At 37.9% G+C, this 20,504-nt stretch overlaps 1 protein-coding gene across 2 annotated transcripts in view; it reads left to right on the top strand.

The window, feature by feature from the left end:
- mio (GATOR complex protein mio) overlaps positions 1–20,256 on the top strand; it is a 79,205-nt gene extending 58,949 nt beyond the window's left edge. For both annotated transcript variants that reach the window (XM_019055701.2, XM_019055699.2), the window contains exons 11-14: positions 2,906–3,062; positions 11,880–12,081; positions 15,720–15,934; positions 18,582–20,256. In XM_019055701.2, the coding sequence (XP_018911246.1) occupies positions 2,906–3,062; positions 11,880–12,081; positions 15,720–15,934; positions 18,582–18,678 (671 nt within the window). In that variant the 3' untranslated portion in view covers positions 18,679–20,256. The remainder of the gene's footprint in view (positions 1–2,905; positions 3,063–11,879; positions 12,082–15,719; positions 15,935–18,581) is intronic.
- Positions 20,257–20,504: the final 248 nt, after the last annotated feature.

The following is a 20,504-nucleotide window of genomic DNA, read 5'->3' as shown; positions in this document are numbered from 1 at the left end:
CAATATTTTCGTTGCACTGTGCTACTTGGGATGCGTAGTACCCGTGGCGCTGTACTCTTCAGTAGCTCTTTCTGAGGTTCACTTTCTTTGATGAAGCTTTGAGGGAAAGGAGGGGATGCTCTTCGCACGGGGGTGGATTTAAGGATTTTTTTACTCTGAAAAATTAACCCTCTATGACAATATAAAATGTTGAAATTCAATGTCCGTGACCCCCAAAAATCGCCCTTCAGCTACCGTTTCAAAACACCGAAGTCGTAAGGTAGTTGCAACTGAGAAGGAGAAGTTCTAGAGGAAAAACAGTATACTTTTTTCTTTGAAGGGAAAAATAGCATACATATCTAAAGTAAACAAGGGAAAGTGGGTAAAATTAAATTTTAGCAATAAAATTCATAAAAAAATTCACTTCATTCAAATTCACTTTCATAACAAAACAAATCACTTTCAACCAAGTTTCCTCAGAACTCCCTTGAGGGACCTCAGTACCTCACTCACGAAAATCTCGAGATTGACTCAACGAAATTCACTTGAGGAAATTTGGAGGTGACTCGAAGCGCGTTTCGAGTCGAGGAAATTTCGAGTCGCGTCTTAAAATACCGCCAATTCTCGAGGACACTCGAAAAGCGTACTCAAGGAAATCTCGAGTCGAGGAAGTTTCGAGTAACGTCTTAAAATTCCGGCCTAAGTCAGACTCGTAAAACAGAATAAAAGGAATGAGTAGTAATGGTGGGGGTAACTGGACTAGGCTTTAGACCCAACCTTCTCCGATTTTATTGAAATTAGGTTAGGCAAGTTACTTCATCACTATGAGAAGACGATTTGAAGCATTTTTGCCTCCCTCAATCCTTAGATGACATGATTTTCAGTAATTCTTGAAAAGCTCATTTTATGATAACTCTGCTTCTAATTCTGTCAACTGATGAAAAAGTTATTTTTGCACCATTGTTTCACATAGCTTCCTAAAATCACATTGGAATTCAGCTAAAATTAGTTGAACAGCCCAGTTTGTTCAATAATATTTTGCTGAAAATGCTATGTCAATTTTACTCGACTTACCATACAAGTTAAAAATTTGGAACTAGATTGAATTTCAAAGAAATTTGAATGCGAAAAGTGGCAAAAAGTTTTTTGACCTCAAAATATCCGAAAATTGGAACATTTCCAGTTCAGACCAATTTTAAAAAAAAATATATATATAAATCGAGCAGAAAAATTGATCTTCTTCTTCCTCGAACGACTAGGGCATAGCCCTGTTTGTCTGTCCATCCAGTATTAAGCACAATGAACTATATAAATATTAATAATCTAAAAATCACTAAGAATTAAGGACTTGTCAAATCAACAAAAACAGCATAAAATCTTCAATCATCCTCAGAAGGAAAGAGCCAGCTTTGTGCCCATCTCTCAGGCAGTCGTCCAGGTAATATTTTCCCTAAGGGTTGTCGTATGGTATTACAAATTTTTGCTAGTCTCTCTTCATCCATTCGGTTAACGTTCTCCGACCACATCCTTTTCTTCACACTGGTCCACTTGGCTACATCTTGCACCCCAAGAGCATCCCTGATGGACTTGCTGGTCTGCCTATCCTAAAGTGTAAAACCCGCTAAAGGAAAATTGATGAGGAATAAAATTGTTATCGTGGAAACCACCTTTCATTGAAAAAAAATTCCAGCAAAATCAGATTGGTAGCCACCAAGGAACAGGGCTTAGAAAAAAACCAAAATGGCTTGCTCCAGCCGCGGGTTTCTGAGTGTTGTCCCTCCCAGAATTACCCCTGAAGGCACCACCAGAGAGCCCTGAAAGTGGTATATTCCAATCAAAAAGTGCAGGGTTTTTGTCCTTTTTATGTTGTAGGCAACACACTAGAATTGAATCGGTTTTGAAAACATACCAACTCGGACAAAGTCAAATGTTCAGGAAACACAAAAAGCTGCTCAGCAGGAGAAGATGTTACTTTCAGAAAAAGCCTTTTGGTGCCAAAAGCCAAGTACTTGGAGACACTGTAAAAGATCAAGTTGAGATTGATATGCCATGTTTGATGACACAGAATTAGGCTTTTACCAGTTGCTGAGTTGGTTTGTTTTCGTTCTCTTCGACTCTCAGACACTGATTTTACATGGTTTGCCCCAAAAAATGTATATTTTTTGACATGTAACCCTTGACTATTTATATAACTTGTTGTTACTAGATAAATTGAACAAAAAAACCCCACAAAATCGGACGGCCATCTGTTTTTTTGGGAAGGTCTTAAATCGGTGTATCCAATAAAATGCTAAATCTCTTCTCTTTTTAAGAATTGTTCCTGCCAAATATTTTAGTTGATGGCACTAAGTACCCTAAAAAATGTTTGGTGAATCTCAGGCCCTGAAAAAGTCCACCGCTCCCTCCTTCTGCCTGCAAATGATATAAAAAGGCCCAACATAAGAGCGCATTTTTCTGTGTAGGCAACGCACTATCACCAGTGATTGAATGAACCTTTGATGGCCCTCAAAATAACTCAAATATTTTGGGCGGATTCCTTTTTAGCAACCGCACCAGGCAAAATTGATTAAAAATGAGATACATTGTTCCCTATGCTCCTTTGTCTGCAGAATTCGAAAATTACCTTGGTGTTTCACTATAATGCATCAATTTCATGATAAATGGGATTTTCTTCGGAAAAGTCCGTTTTTCGTCGGAAGATCATCTCGTGGGCAGTCGGTGGGTAAACGGAAATCATTGTTGTCATCTACGAACTCAACGCTAAAAATTACATTAGAGTCATTTTTCAAGAGAGTTAGAGTTTTTTTTTTTGCTGTTTTTGATTCAGACTTTCGTTATGCGCCCATTATTTTTTATTTCCTTCTAATGATGTAATCTCATCCATCATGACTTATTCTGGTTTTTGTTTTCCCCTTTGTAAAATCAGGTCTTTTTTTAACGGGAGCAGGAGTAGATGCAATTCCTTTACTACAATGTTACCTTGACGTCACAGGTGATGTTCAGAGTGTCAGTTTAATCACGGTTCGTTCTTTTCCTCCTGAATTGATCCAGGAAAACCTCCATCTCCAAAACTGGATTCAGTGGTATGCATTTTGACCAAATTGTTATTAGGTTACTGTGATTATAAAAACTGAACCATTTGGCTTTGTTTATTGTTAAAGCAAATCAGGGAAAGAGCCTGCAAAAATCCCAGGTAGCAACGTTTTAAGTGATTCTTATGTAATTTTTGACGCTGAAACCGAAGTTCAACTTCGCACCAAAAAATTTGGACAGGGAAGTTGCCAAATTTGGTAAAAATGACCTAAAATTGACTATTTTGGCGGACTATGGACTGTAACCCTGAAAAGTTGGTCTGACGTCAAAATTAGTTATTTTCCAAATTAAAGTTCGTTAAATTTTTTACGGGCGAACGGGGAAAGGGGGGCAGGCCACCTTACCAGCCCCCCACCCCCTGTCTCTTGGATCTGCCCATGGATTTTTATGAATGGTTGGATATTTATCAACTTCATCAAATAAACAATTTCCTCAGCTTCCTCTGCCCACTGGCGTTGAAGTGGCAGGACCATCAGAGCCATGGAAGAGCAAAGGAGCATAAATTAACAGAGCCAGTGAATTTAGCAGTTATTGTTTACGTGGGCTAGGCCTACAACCTGAAGAATCTTACATTGGATTATTGTTATCAACACTCCCATTTGAATTTTCTGTAGTTTTGGTAATGATTGAGTATTTGAATGTGTGTAAGAGCGCATGTGTCCGTGTGTGTTCGTGCGGTAGGAATAATTTAAACACAGTAGATGGAATCCAGAAGCTTCAAAGACTAAGTCTAATGGAAAACTGGTCCTTGGGCTGTGGTATGGGGACATTACGTAAAAATAGAATGCACTAAGTACCGGACCTCTTGGGTGATGTGGGAGCAAGTCATCACAATATTGTATCTGTTGATTAATTTGTAAGTTAACATTATACGAAAGGAAGTTAATATATTTCATACAGAATATCACACTAATTTAATACGCTGCATTTTTCGATCCATGCAGTCAGCGAGAAGTTAGACTTCCTGGCGTAACTGCCATGCTACTATCACGATAGCGCGTGTGAAAGGATATGACCCTTCAACATGTTTACCCCTTTTTTAGAGACACTGCTTGTGACGATGAATTATTTCAACCTTACTATAAGTAGTTCTTATTCATTCGTCCCAAATTACAAACTAAAGAATACAGGAGTAAACAAATAATAAAGGAATAATAATGGTCAAAAACGGCCAAAAAACAATTTTACATAATCTCGGCATTATTGCAATGCGGTTAGTTCTTTATTTTTGATTTCAATTTATGTCTTTCATGACAAATTTCCATCAACTTCACGTCATTTGTCAATAGATCGTTCATCAGACGGCAAAACAGAGGAAATGGTCAAAAACCGCGAAAAATGCCAATTTTTGCTCTTTTTTCAAAGTTCTGCACCATCAACTGCATTTAATTTTGCCTTGAGCAAAAAAATGCAAAGGATCAGTTTTATAGGATATTTAACGAACTTCAGTTTTGGAAATAACTTATTCGTCATCAAATCAACTTTTCACAAGTTACAGGCCATAATCTGCCAAAAAAGCCAGTTTTAGGCCATTTTTGCCAAATTTGGCAACTTTCTGATCCAAATGTCTTCATGCGAAGTAAAAATTTGGTTTCAGCGTCAAAAATTACATATAATTACGTTACTGAAAACCTTGTTGCTCGCGATTTTTTCAGGCTATGGCCCCTTTTTTGGCTTATGTGCGGCACGTAATGTGCCTGGATTATTAGCTTGAGTGACACTGTGAAACTGATATGAAATGACACCATGCCTATGCTTAAAGTAACACATCAACTCGGCCATGCTGCACCATGGTCTGAGAGCGCCAAATTATGGCCAAAAATCAGGAAATGGTCAGAATATCGCGGAAGGAGGAGTATCGTTTTGGGCCTTTTCCGGCCCCACCAGGATTTTGCTGAATGTTTCATATTTTCAAAGTACTAGTCCTAGGTAGACTTTATGCCAAATATTTTTCCGAAAGGAGCTCATGCAAAGGTGCAACAACGCTTCAAACCCAGAATCTTGGCATCGAAAATTAGATATTTTCGTCGACTTTTTAGACTGTTATCACTCTTTCAGCAGATGACTCATGTGTATTTTTTTGCGTACTTTCCGTTTCTGGCCTTTTTAAAGGCGTCCGATAAATTATATGGGGCCTTATGGCCTATTGTTGCCATTTTTGGTCCATTTTTAGGGGTTTTTAAATTTTACACACGCCGAAATCAATTCAAACTAAGAACCGTGTACGTTTTTGAAAAGAACGCCAAAAAATGAATAAATAATGTCCAGTACAACTTTTTTTCTACGTTGCCAAATTTTCGCTAAAAATCGTCCCAAAGAGCCAAAAATGGCAGAAATTCGATAAATTGCCATGCTAAAGGTTCAAGAAAGTGGGGTACAACTTTTATATTGACGTACGTAACAGCTCTTACCTATATATATATACAACATATCAAAAAATTATAGTTGTACCTGGATTCCCACGATGTGAAAATTGACCGGGATGTCGATTTTAGCGGCCTTTTTTTACTTGAAGGTAGCTCTTTTGAATGTTTTTCGACCTTAGTCACCCTTTATGGGTGTGTACTATGGGTATTTTTCTACGTACTTTTCATGTCTGGCCATAAAAATGGCTCCCTGTAAATTTTAAAAGGCCTAACGGTCCATTGTTGCCAATTTTCACCAATTTCTACGGGTTTTTTCAAGTTTACGTGTGTGAAACTTGATTTAATCTAAAAACCATGTACATTTTCGGAAAGAACGTAAAAAAATACATTAAAATGGATTGCATTTTGCAAAAAGGAACCACTAGCATTGCAATGATGCTAAGATTGTGCAACTTCATCTTCTGCAATAAAATTGCGGAAATCGTGAAAAACTGTGAAATTTAGATGGTAATTTTTGTCTTAAATTTACAGTTTTTAGCGAGTAAAATAGAAGCTATTAATGGATAATCGGGTTTTTCCTCCAAGACAAAAGAAGTTGCACAATCCTAGCAACATTGCAATGCTAGTGGTTCCTTTTTGCAAAATGCAATCCAAATGTGATTTGTAACTTTTCCCCACGTTGCCAAATTTTCGAGAAAAATCGTCCTGAAGCGCCAAAAATGCCAAAAATGCCAAAAAATTAGATTAATCATCACGTCGAAATATCTAATTTTCGATGCCAAGATTCTGGGTTTGAGGCGTTGTTGCACCTTTGCATGAACTCTGTTCGGTAAAATATTTGGCATAAAGTCTACCTAGGACTAATACTTTGAAAATATGAAACATTCAGCAAAATCCAGGTGGGGCCGGAAAAGGCCCAAAACGATACTCCTCCTTTTAGGTACCCAAGATTTTTGGATTGCTGACTTCAAATTGGGCCTCAGTTTTACAAAATTCTCAAATCCAAGATGGCGACAGACCCTTAAAACCGAAAAATTAGAAAAAAATCAAACTATGATTGGAATGCTATATTTCATGACAGTTTTGTCTTCTGGAGGTTGCCAGACTACACTTTGCTACCCCATTGTCAGTTTTGCAAAAATGACGCGTCTACCAGAGCTAAAGCCTTAAAAAGGAGTATTTTTCCCTGAAAAAGATGAGAAATAATCGTTATTGAGTAAAGTTAGCATTTATTTTTTAGCCTATCGGTCCTGACTAGAGCATAATTTATGTACTGAATATGGTGGTATTAGTATTAACAAGACTTTTAGTTAGGGGGATATGAGGCCAAGTTATAGAGTGCCCCCTTCCAGAACTAACATTTACAAATATATATCCTGATTTATTATATACAGGGTGTTCGAAAAGTCCCCTCCCCCCTCTAACTTTTAACCTAATTGAGGTAGAGATTTGAAACTTGGAGGGTGTTCTTAGATCAAAGGGAGCTACTTTTTGACTCCCTCAAAATTTTGGGGGGCCCCCCCTTGGGGGGGGGGGTTACGGACCCTAACTTTTTTTTTCAAATGGGATGACCAGCTTTGTGATACCTCGTTCGAAAGAGCATAAAAAAAGAAAAAAATTTCGCGCAAACCCGAAGTCGTTATCTCAAACCGTTTCAAAATGGCGGCCGGTCAAAGTTCAAAATGGCCGAAAATTGGCACCTCTGCTATTTGCGCATGGATTTGCTTGAAACTCGGTATCTGTGGGTATTTTGGCACGAGAAAAACGAATTTGACGTTAAATTTTCAAAAAAACCCTAATTTTTCAAAATGGCCGCCGGTTTAGGCTCGAAATTTTGACAAACTCAATTTTTTGCCGATGGATTCACCCGAAATTCGGTATCTGGGGGTATTTTGACCCGAGAAGAACGAATTCGACGTCAGATTTTTAAACAAACCCTCATTTTTCAAAATGGCCGCCGATTAAAGTTCAAAATTGTCAACAATTAGCAACCTCGACTTTTTGCCGATGGATTCCTGTTAAATTTCAAGCTTCAGCTTCAGGATTCTCAGCTTATCGTCTTTCTCCCACCCAGATACCCCCAAACATCGAGTTTCAGGCGAATCCATCGGCAAAAAGTCGAGGTTGCCAATTGTTGACAATTTTGAACTTTAATCGGTGGCCATTTTGAAAAATGAGGGTTTGTTTTAAAATCTAACGTCGAATTCGTTCTTCTCGGGTCAAAATACCCCCAGATACCGAATTTCAGGTGAATCCATTAGCAAAAAATCGAGTTTGTCAAAATTTCGAGCCTAAACCGGCGGCCATTTTGAAAAATTAGGGTTTTTTTTAAAAATCTAACGTCAAATTCGTTTTTCTTGTGCCAAAATACCCCAGATACCGAGTTTCAAGCAAATCCATGCGCAAATAGCAGAGGTGCCAATTTTCGGCCATTTTGAACTTTGACCGGCCGCCATTTTGAAACGGTTTGAGATAACGACTTCGGGTTTGCGCGAATTTTTTTCTTTTTTTATGCTCTTTTGAACGAGGTATCACAAAGCTGGTCATCCCATTTGAAAAAAAAAGTTAGGGTCCGTAACCCCCCAAGGGGGGGCCCCCCAAAATTTTGAGGGGGTCAAAAAGTAGCTCCCTTTGATCTAAGAACACCCTCCAAGTTTCAAATCTCTACCTCAATTAGGTCAAAAGTTAGAGGGGGGGAGGGGACTTTTAGAACACCCTGTATATATTTATTATATATATTTATTATATATACATACATAAAGCCGCTTTTATAGCGCAGCCTTGCACTCTGCGACGCCCAATCGTCATTGCCCCCTATCCTCCCAGAGATCATCAGGCAATCGGCACCTTCTGACCTCCTCCTCCACCCCTTGTCGCCAACCTTTCACAGGACGTCCACGCCGTCGCCTTCCGGGAGGAACCCAATCGAAAACCTGCTTGGTCAACCGATCGTCTGCCATCCCTTGCACATGTCCATAGCAGACCAACTGGTTGGATCTGATATCGTGCTCGATGTCCTTCTCCACACCCATTATCTCGCGCACTTTTTCATGGCGGATACGCTCTCTTCTCGATATCCCAACAGACCTCCGCCAAAAGTCCATCTCAGTTGCCCTAAGCATGTCTTCAGTTCTAATCTTGAGTTGCCAGACCTCACTCTCGTAAGTTACGATACTCTTCACGATGACTCTGTAAATTTTTTTTGGTCTCCTTTGAGATACTCAGGTCCCAGAGAATCCCATTTAGAATCGCGATAGCCTTCCTGCCTTGCACATTCCGATCTTCAATGGCCCGATCCAAATTTTCGTCCTTAGTGAACCAAACTCCTAGATATTTATACTCTTCACAGTCCTGAATTTTCTGGCCATCCTCTAGTTCAATGCTTCGCTGATCACCACCGATATCCAACTTTTCCGTCTTAACCACATTTACTTCCATTCCCCACTTTCGGTATACATCCACTAACTTGCGCGTCATGTAATTCGCATCTTCTTCGTCCTAAGCTATTACCACCTGATCATCAGCAAAGCACAGAATATATATTATATATTCCTTATTTATATTTTTCCGGGTACCAGTTTTCATCCCAACCTGTCAAAAAAAAACGGAGATGTCAAATTTCCATTATTATGAATTTTGACTGGCTGCCATTTTGTCAAAAATTTAGATTTTGACTTGCGGTTTGCACGAAAAATTTTCTTTTTTCATCCTCTTTCGATTAGTGTGTAACAAGAAGGGGGGGGGGGGTTTGTTGCCATTTGAAAAAAAAAGTTGGGGTCTGCATCCCCCCTCCACGAGGGGAGGGGGGGGGGGCAAAAGTAGCTAACATTGATTAATGAACATCCCCAAAGTTTCGTTTCAAAATATTAATTAGATAAAATTTTAGAGGGGATGGAAGGGACTTTTAGGACACCCTGTATGATTACAAGCTTCTCAAATTCTCACATTTGTTTATTTTCGTCAGAGTAAGTGAAGTTTGCTACCATGTATTGAACCCTAAAAACACTTATACAGGGTTATCCAAAAGTCACCTACCACCCCTGTAACTTTTTTCCTAATTGAGATAGAAGTTTGAAACTTTGGGAATGTTCCTCGGTTTAAGGTAGCAACTTTTTGGTCCAACTTTTTTTTTCAAATGGCAACCCCATCTTTTGTGATACCTCATTCAAAAGATAATTAAAAAAGAAGATTTTTGGCGCAAACCGCAGGTCAAAATGTTGATTTTTGACAAAATGGCGGCCGGTCAAAGTTCGTAATGGCGGAAATTTGGCATCTCCGTTTTTTATCGGCGGATTGGTCTGAAACTCTGAATCCCAGGGTTTTTTGGGACGAGCTAAACGATTCTGGCATTAGTTTTCCAGAAATGTCAGTCCTTTTCAAAATGGCTGCGGTTAAAATGGCGGCTTAGAGCGGGAAGTGGATATTTAGGCTGCTTATCGTCGGATTTGTATGAGATTTGGTATCCGGGGGTATTTCGGCACGAGAAGAACGAATCTTTCGTTGGATTCTTGAAATTTTTAAGAACTTTAAAATGGCGGAAAAAATGCGAATGGCGATGGTGGATGCGGATTTTCCGTTATTTTACCGCCACCATTTTGACGATATTCAGTGTTTCAAAAATCCAATGAAAGATTTTTTTCGAGCCAAAAACCACCAGAGTATTGACTTTTGTGCAAATTCATCGGTAAACAGCCTTGATATGGATTTTCCGTCATTTTTTCTCCGCCATTTTAAAGTTTTTAAAAATTTCAAAATTCCAATGAAAGATTCGTTCTTTTCGTGCCGAAATACCCCCGGATACCAGGTCTCATACAAATCCGACGATAAGCAGCCTAAACATCCACTTCCCGCTCTAAGCCGCCATTTTAACCGCCGCCATTTTGAAAAGGACTGACATTTCTGGAAAACCAATGCCAGAATCGTTTAGCTCGTCCCAAAAAACCCTAGGATTCTGAGTTTCAGACCAATCCACCGATAAAAAACGGAGATGCCAAATTACCGCCATTTTAAACTTTGACCGGCCGCCATTTTGTCAAAAATCAACATTTTGACCTGCGGTTTGCGCCAAAAATCTTCTTTTTTAATTATCTTTTGAATGAGGTATCACAAAAGGGGGGTTGCCATTTGAAAAAAAAATTATTCCCCGCTCCCCTTAAGGGGGACCAAAAAGTTGCTACTTTAAACCAAGGAACATTCCCAAAGTTTCAAACTTCTATCTCAATTAGGAAAAAAGTTAATGGGGTGGTAGGTGACTTTTGGATAACCCTGTATTAAATTTAATATGTCATTTCACATCTGCTAAAGGATGTAGATGTTAGAGTCTAAAGCTTTAAAGTGTTAAAACGCGAATTTCCTAGGCAAAACTAGTTTTTACAGAGGTTCTTTGACAAAACGAGACAAGGCAAGTTTCAAAGTTTTTGGAAAAACTTTGATGGAAAATCCCCCTCACCTTCATTTGCAGTCAAAAATGTGTCCCAATGTGAGCAGTTGCTAAAGTAAGCGGCTCAGATGTTCTCAAGAAATCCTATGACTATTATTATGAAGGAAGAAAACAGGACTACATGAAAAGTGCTATTTTTGCAATTTTCTGACATCCCACGTATAATAGTTACCCGACCTATGTTGTCAATTCTTTCGTTCACGACAACTATCGTTAGATTTACATTAGCCTATTCAAATTTTGTAATTTTGTCCATTTTGGTCTTGTAAAGAACTGTATAGATTTTTGGTTAAATCGCACTTACCGTTTACTTGTAAACGCTAATTAACGTAAGTGCCCTACTTATGCTGTTTTCTACTAATCTGTTTTTATGAAAGTTCCACTCCTTGGTTTCCTTGGTAACCTTTGTTTGCTATCAGCTGATATTTTATTTCAATTTATTTTTTTCTTTTTTTTACATTTTTTTTCTTTCTTTTTTTAAATAAATCATTGCCAGGTTAGTTCTAATTTTTTTGCCAGCATTTATACTGTGTCTGTAAATTGTTGTTTTTTCACCCAATAAAAAAAAAAAAAAAAAAAAAAAAAAAAAAAAAATTCTACCCTCCCCCCCTCAGCTCATTTTTTCTGTTGGCTCCATCACCCTCTCCCCTCAACTCATTTTTCTATCGATTTTATCATTTTTTTTATGGCATGTCTTGCTCCCCTACCAGTATTTTTTCGGGATTATAGATATTTTAGCGGCCTCTAGACCCGTGACTCCAGTCACGGGCATTTCGCTAGTAAGCATATGAGAACACTAGCCGTTTCCATTGTTTTATGTTCCTGTGAGCTTTTTCTTTATCTTTTTTTTTTAGTTTATCTGTTGTTAGATTTTTGAAACTTAATTTTTAAATATTTTACCGAATTGCATCTAAAGCCCTTCAAAATATGTATACTTTCATGATTTTGTCGCTTTTTTTAATTTATTAGGATTAGTTAAACTCATTAATTTTCTTTTTCAGCTATCGCAATTTATTGGACAGCTGGCGGTTATGGAATCAGCGAGCTCTCTTTGATATTTCTTTGAATGCGTCCAAACCTCCTCCTCAACAGGTGTTCGTTTCTTGCAATTTTTGTGGTAAAAGTATCTCTGCATATATGCAGGGTCTTACTCGCGGAAGGGGACCATTCGTTCGATTAGGTGTTACTCCAAACAAATTAAAGGTAATTTTATAATGATTAAATTCCCTTCTTCTATTTAAAAAATGAAACTTAATTAAAACAGCTGAAGGGTTATTTTTAAAATTGCAGTCGCAACTGGCTCCCTGAAGATAATGGAAAGTAGTCTATCAAAACATATGTTCAAGTATTAACAACCGAAGGTAAGGAAATTTAAAATCTATTAAAAATCACGAATCTTTCTAGTTCGATAGGTATTTTATGAAATTCTATTGTGTAAGGATTATGAAAATGCTATTCGATTGAAGCGCCGCAATTTTACTAGCTGTCATATACAGTTGAATACTTCTTTCATTAAAAGGGAATTTAGTTTCATGTAACATAGGATATAGACCGTGGGTAGCAAGGAGTGAGCCCCCCCCCCCCTCTCTCTTTGGGAATTTTGAAGATGGTAATTCTCTTGAAGCTGTCAACTAGTAGAATAAGATTTTTTCTGTGTACGCGAATTCCATCGTGGTGGGGAGGGGGAGTAAGCCCCCCCCTCCCTATACCCCCCCAAAAATTGCTCAGAATTCCGACTTTACCGCGAATTTTCCCATTTTTGGGAGGCTCTATTTTAGGGCAAATCTCCACTTGACCAATCTGAAAGCTCATGAAATTTCGATTTCTAAAAGTTGTGAGTGACGTTGGTCATGACCCGCAGCAACCCCAAAATGAGGGGGGGGGGGCCCCTACTATGTCAAAATATCTCAAATTCCCGCGAGAATGACCGTGTCGCCGCGTTTTGTCGCCAATAACAAGGAGAAGGCTTGTAATATCGTAAAATTGTTTATTCTTAAAATGATAGAGCATATATTTTCCATTCGAGGGACGGCCTGATCTCTCGTAAGGGGAGGGGGGGCCGGCAGTAGGGTGGATCGAAATTTTCTACTTTGACAGGGATAACGCATATCAACGAAAAAAACGGTGTCCAATAGGCTTAATATGAAGTACCAAATATTTTGCGCATCAAATTGACCTTCAAGTACTCCAGATAGGCCTAAAAGACTTAATTTTTTAATAGATTACATGAAAGGTTCAAACACATGTTTCCTTACGGATTTTGTCAAGTTGCTGGTCTCTAGGGTGAAAATTTCGTCCGTTTTTGACGTATCGTGCACGACTAAAGCACTATTGACCTATTTTCACCTGATAAATAGTCGGAAGCGCCTACCAGAATTAGAGTACCTTTATAGGAAGAGTATGGACAGCTCGATTTATGTAACTCTTAGGGCCCACAAGGGCGACAACGTGAAAGACGAAAATCACTAGAAGAGTGCAGCTGTCAACCTATGCATGTGGAAGATCACTCAATATGATGGACAGCGAATTACAAACAAGCTTCTTTAAGGATTATAACTTTGAAACTGAGAAAATGTAAGCAAAATCAAAGTTTTATACGTGCTTTTATAATTTCAAATAGTTGAAATGTGAAAATTATTACCACTGGATAATTCGAGTTTATAGGTTGGCTCCCCTTATGGGCCCCAAGAGCCACATGACCTGATCAATCCTAACCTCCAAATTTTCGAGTTGTCCATATTCCCCCTTGAAAGGTACTCTATCCAGAATGGCCCATCTACAGTAATGTCGGGAAAGTGAGCGTGAATAGTCAATTCCAATAAATTTTGCTGAATTAAGACCCCTTAGCCATTAAATTTCGTCCGTTTGGCGTATTCCTAACCGTTTAGTACCTGTTATGTTCAATAAATGAATGAACGCACTTTGAGGAAGTAGCTATTTATTCGTAGTTACTAATTAACAAGACTTAATTAGGAACACGCCATTCCGGCTGCAGCAGCTGATAACAGATAACCTTCACCATGCGCATGCGCACTATCCTTTCAGGTGTGGCATTACAGTGATTGCCACCCCGACTACACTAATACTAGATTTCACTATTACAACAACTCCCTTTTTTTTTTTTGACACAGTTTAAACATACAATTTGTCTCTAATTTTTTTACTTAGTTACATAATACTTAAGATAATTTGGAGGTTTTCTAATTCTTTGCTCTTCTATAATTATTCTGCCTCGCATTAAACCTCTACCTCGTGATTTTACATGATCCTTTCTGGAATCTTGGTAATTTTATTTGAACTTTGAGCAACTGGACTTTGATAATCTGAACTAATGCTTTCTTGTTGATCATTATCAGAATTTCGATCAATTTGAGAAGTACTTGGACTTTCAAATGAAAATTGGATATCTTCTTCTAACTCATTTTCTAAAGCCCTTTGTTTTTGTACTTCTGCTGTTTTTCCACCACGATGCAATTATCTTTATTGTCCTCTGTTTGAGGTTTTTTCAAGATTTTATTACCGCCATTTAGACTATTTTCATTCTGACAGTCTTTTCTAGGTTTGATAAATAATCGATTTCTCCTGTATTGTTTTCCATTTTTACTTTCTATTACATAAGATCAGGGTTGTTGACATTTTTAAACAATTTTGCGAGGTTCCCATGCACCTTTCCATAATTTTTTAAAGAATACTTCGTCTTCTGCTTGGAATTCTGATAATTCTCTATGACCCTTGTGATATTTTTTTCATTTACTCCACCTGCTCAGTTTTCAAGTTATGAAATTTCTCATATGGGACAGCTTGTGGTTTTAGTCTAGATTTATCAACATACATTTTTGTTCTTAGATTACGCGACATTAACAGTTTTGCAGGGGAAGGCATTTTGCCTTTAGCTGAATTTCTAAAATTTAACAAAGCTATGTGGGGATCTTGCTTTGATTCTACACATTTCTTTAACATTTTCTTCAGTGTTTGAATTGTTCTTTCAACTAAACCATTGGATTGAGCATACTAAGGACTTGAAGTTTCAGATTTTATTGACCACAGATTACAAAATTTAATACATTCCTCAGAATTAAATGGAGGCCCATCATCAGAAAAAATAATTTCAGGAATTCCATTCCTAGCAAATATAGATTTTACCTGTGTTATGAGGCTACTGGCCTTAGTACTACTGATTTTTGCTATTTCTGGATATTGAGAATAGTAATCCACTATCAATATGTACAGATCTTTGTTGAATTACATATAATCCATGCCTACTTTTTGATAAGGATAATCTGCAATTTCGTCCAGTTTCCAGACTGGTCAAGTAGAGATTTGCCCTAAAACAAACCTTTCCTAGAAAAATGAGAAAATTCGCGGAAAAGTCAGCGTTCTGAGCAAATTTGGGGTGTAGAGGGGGAAGGGGCTTATTCTCCCTCCCCCCCCTACCACGATAGAATTCGCGTACACATAAAAAATCTTGTTTTACAAGTTGAGAGCTTCAAAAAAATCACCATCCTCAAAATTCCCTGGGGGGGGGGGGGGGGAAGGTACCCCTTGCTGGCCCACGGAGCAATAATGTTATGACGGGGAAATTTTTCAGACTTGCCAAGAATAACTTAATCTGCCTCAGCCTCAAGTTTCTGTTTTCAATTTAAACAGAAACATCAATCACGTTACAAAGAACGTAGTGAATCAAGTCATCCACCCCATTTATGCACACCATAATTTTTTCCACCTTAATCTTATCAATCAATGGTTACTAAATTATTCTCAGGTGTTGCATGTTTATCATCGATTGGCTCTAGTTCTTCATTATCCATTTTTTTATTGTCTATTTTTACTTTCTTGTTTAGATAACTTGCTGTCCGAACTGCAGGAAACCACAACCAAGATGCGCAATCTGTCTAGTCAATATGGGCACAGCATCCTGTTACTCTGGCCCTAACAGTCTATTAGCCGTCTCTAACAATAAGTTTGATTCAAAGTTATCAGAATTCTCCTCATGGTTCACTTGGTGTCAGACTTGCAGACATGGTGGTCATGCATTACATATGACTCAATGGTTCAAGTAAGTTTTCGCATTTCGAAACTTTAATCAAGAATCAATTTAGTCAAGATTAAAAAAATTATGATACGCAATTCGTTTTCACCTCTCTTTTTTCAATGACTTGACCAGAAAGACAAATCTCTGCTTTAAAGAGCTTTGCAAATTACTCTGGCAGCTGTAATTAACTACTATAAACTTTCTACTTTCTAGGGGGTCTAACTGTACCCCTGGAGGCCTAGAAGGTATACATACTCGAATTTTGCAAAGACATTGAATAGAGTAGACCGTGCACTCCCTATCTCCGCCGTGTCAGCTGAGCGAGGCAACTTCGGCGGGACTCTGTAATGGGCGGGCGGGGTGGGAGCTCGCGACTGAGCCCCACACAGCATGACCCGGCGTTGCGCGTACTTGGAAAAATTAGTTGCGCGCTCGGATTTTCGCGAATTACTCGTTTCCACTTCATTTTTCGGCAAAATTTACAAGGACCACATGTTAATAGCATGAAATTTACTATTACTCTGAACAATTTTCGTTTCTCTACAGTCATTACTGACTGGAAAAAACGCCTCATAAATGAAAATATGAGGAAAGTGACCTGCGTATCAGACGGATGTTCTTATAATGCGTGCAGCTTGTAAAGATGACGGCGTGGACAAGAAGTAATTTCGTAAAAGGTACAATAAGGATTTAAAATGAGGCCAATCATATAAATCAAGGGTAAAAACGAGGATTAGTGTTATGTATTGTACATAAAAAGGCATATAAAAGTTACAAGAGAGGTACTTAAAGCTATTGTCCATCTTGATCTAAGAGAAAGATTAATGAAAAGCTGCAAAAGAGGGGCAACGATCTCGGCAGTTTCAAAGTACCGAGATTTAAGATTATTCCACTGAAAAAGATAATGTTCAAGCATTCTTATCAAACTAATTTGCGAGTCGCAACTTAATGTTATTTAATCTGCTCAAAAATTTCAAAATCAATACTTCAGTCACTTATTTATGACTGGCGATCGTGGATACTGTTTTTTTTCAAAAGTATGGGTATAAGTAATTGCTCTTAATTCCTTTGCATTTTTAGGCGGCTCTGTGATTAAGTCGCTGCGCTCGAGAAGGGCACGCACCTCTTTTTAACGATGTTCCAGAATCTATGTCGCTCACATTTGTTTAGTAGAGTAGTTTCTAATGGTAAATTTCAAGGATTTTTTTCACAGAAAATTGCAGAATTATGAAAAATAACTCAGTAGAAATTTCAACGAAATCCATGAATTTCCTTCATTGATAAAATATTAGTACCTAGAGATTTTGAACCACCGCAACCAAGAAGTGCCATTCTTGCACCCAGTGCCTCAATTTTTCTGCACATTGCAGTGCAGTGAATTCTATGAAATGAGTTTTTATCATGTCCTTACTTTCCTCTACACAATTAAAAAAACACAGCACTTATGCTATGTTTTCAGCAAAATGCTGAGGGCATTTACTTAATATTACATTTATCACAAATAAATATCACAGACTGAAACAACACTATTTTGAAATCGAAGACACTAAGTTGACTACAATTTTCAATAAAGAACTGCTATTTCTGGCTCATTTTAGGAAGAACAAAATATGCCATTAGTTCATGATCCGTTGTTGTGTCGTGTATTGGTTTCCTGTGTAGATAGGTAATAAAACAAATGAACCAAAAATAGTAGTTCCTTAAGGCTAAATGTAGTCAAAGTTTAAAAATTATCATCGGGACATAATCATTCTTGTCTCTTGCCCGGTTCATCAAGAATTTGCTCATGTAGGCATACCATTAATTGAGAGTTGTGTGATGTTTAATCTTAAAAACTAAAACACATCTTCACCCAGAGACATTTGATTAAAATTAAAAAACACATCAGCCGAAAATATTCGCTCTAATCAATTAATAATTAAAGATTTCGGAGCCGAACCGTACCAACCTCGTATAAGCGCACTGTTCGTTTACCGCGAGCTGGGGACGGCTGGGGCTCACTTACCTCACCGGTGCCGTTCCGGTGTTCCCGCACTCATCGGTCGGCTCGGCATGCGAATGGAACAGAAGTGGCCACCGCTCCATTTCACAGCGCACAGTCTACTCTATTCAATGTCTTTGGAATTTTGAGTCGAGTTGACTCAACTCCGGTGCTGATTATGTGTTTTTTTTTTTTTGAGCTGAAAACGCCGTGACAAATGGGGGCTTTGCAGATGAACTGATAGCTGTGGGAGCAGTCGCCCAATGATATCATCCATAGGTTTTCAGATGACGTATTCAGCCAAAAACAACGGCAAATGGTCAAAAGCAGCTGAAAATATCCGAAATTAGGTGCTGTAATGACATCATCAGCTAAAAATAGGCATAAGTGATGACTAAAAAGAAGAAAGGATCGCTAGCTATGTGCATGAGGATAAGGGTGTGTGTGTGTGTACGTGTCATTAATGTCCTAACATCAGAATGTTTATTTCTTGTATGAGCTAAAATGTTGGCTCTTTGTGTAATGTAGTCAAATTGATCCTTGAAGATTGTGTTTGTATTGTAGAACAGAATCTAACTTGGTACAGACGCATGGAACTACTTTCATCTTGTGGCAGTTTAAAAGTGTCAACTTCTTTATGGTTTTTTTTTTTTTTTTTTTTTTTTTTTTTTTTTTTTTTTTTTTTTGCAGGGATCACTTAGAGTGTCCAGTAACTGCATGTACCTGTCGCTGCTTTTCCTTAGATGCTGCTAGTCGAATGAATTCTATTCACCCTGTTGTATCATGAATCCTGCCTCAGGGGAAACACTTCTGTTTTTCTGCTCAGCAGGAGAACTGCGGAAGCTGCCGCCTCCGATCGGGCTGAAATAATTCGTTGGATGAATCCATCAGGACCGTATTTTTGTTTCTTCCAATGCACTGGGGAAACACCCTCAAAACATTCTGCAAAGTCCGGTCTTGAGCGCGCATTGACAGTGCGCGCCGGGAGGGCTAGGCGAGGCATAGGACCGGCCAAAACCGGACCGGACGGAATTATGTGGGGGTGCTTTCGAGGCGCGGAAAAAACAAAAAAACACAGTCCTAATGGATTCATCCAAAGAGTTTGTACGAAATTTTTCAGCCTAATCGGAAGCGGCTACTTGGGAAGTTCCCCTTTTTAGAAACAAGCTCCCAGCTATCTTGAGCTGCGCAAGTTTGTAATACATGTTTTTATTGTAAGACTGAATCTTAAGACTGTTGATTTGTAAGTAAGCAATTATGTTGGTATTCAATAGAATTATTTCTTACACTCTTTTTGAAAAATATTCTTCTACCTCAAAAATGAAACATTTCCGAATTGTATAAGCTGCTTGAAATAAAAAAGAAAACAGAAATTAAGAATGGCTCAAACCGGTTCTAAAACTTACTCTAATACTCTCTCTCAGATAACCGCATTTGAAATGGAAGCAAGCATCGAAACTGGTCTGACTCATTTTTAATTCCTTTTATGCAAAAGAGTCACTTCTATAATTTTAAATTTTAACTTTTGACAAATCTTGTGCAGTACATATTGATGTTTTCATTCTTCCTTTAACTCTCTCCTTACGAAAAAACTAAATATAGGGTTTCCAGTAACTGATTTTTCTCACAATCAGTTTTGTTTTCTCCTCACTTCTGCTCTCTATTTTTCACTTCCTTCATTCTTCTCTTCACTTCTCAATTTCACCATATAACTGCAAGTTAGTAACTTCAATCTGAATTTGAACGAAAAAGTTGAGACTTGAGTACTTTTAATTTCTAAAATAGTAGTCGATTTCAGAACTGTGCAGATCGTTTAGATGTGCGTTGTTAATCTTTGTTTCTAAGTTGAAATTTCACAAGTTCATTGGTTTCAAAACTGCAAATTAATACTGCTAAATACTGTGACTAAGCACTAAATTTCTGTCTGTGCATGTAGTACAAGTTCAATTTTCCTCAATTGCTAATTGTCAAATTCTTTTAAAACTGCTCTTAAATCATTACTCTAAATTCAATTTACTAAGAAATAACTTCCTCTATAATATTTTTGACTTAAACTCTGCTCCTTCCATTTCTTCGTTGTCTTTTGCAAAAAAAAGGGGGTAAAGGATAAGTCAAAAATAGAAAAAGGGGAGGTGTTAGTTAGCCTGGGTTGGTGTCAACCAGAACAGGTTGGCAACACGGCCCCGAGAGGGGAAAGACTCATCATGGCGTCGGCCGACCAATTGCTTGTAATGTGAATGTGTCCTTTCATTTTTTGAATACAATATGGACCAATTCACAAAACATAGTTTGTTTCTTTCCACCCACCACCTCTAAACAAATGCAGTATTTGATGTGCATAAAATACATGTTTCTAGTACTGGTATAGGATCGTATTTTTTATTTACCTCGAGTATTCTTTCCTTGTTTTACTGCTAGGTTTTTCTGCTGTTTCTTTCTTTACTGGAAATCACAAGTTGATAAATTTTACCCATATCTAGATGATTTTTTCGATATTTACTGCCCTACCTTAATGAAGCAGAGAATTATTACGCTTGTGTTGAATATAATTTACAAGAAAAAATATTGAAAACTTCAAGATAGAGCGTAATTCTAAAACATTAAAACTCATTA

Source organism: Bemisia tabaci, chromosome 1 (genome assembly GCF_918797505.1).
Source record: "Bemisia tabaci chromosome 1, PGI_BMITA_v3".
Lineage (NCBI taxonomy): Eukaryota > Metazoa > Arthropoda > Insecta > Hemiptera > Aleyrodidae > Bemisia > Bemisia tabaci.
The sequence above is the reverse complement of the archived record's forward strand: the minus strand, read 5'-3'. Positions and strand labels throughout refer to the sequence as shown.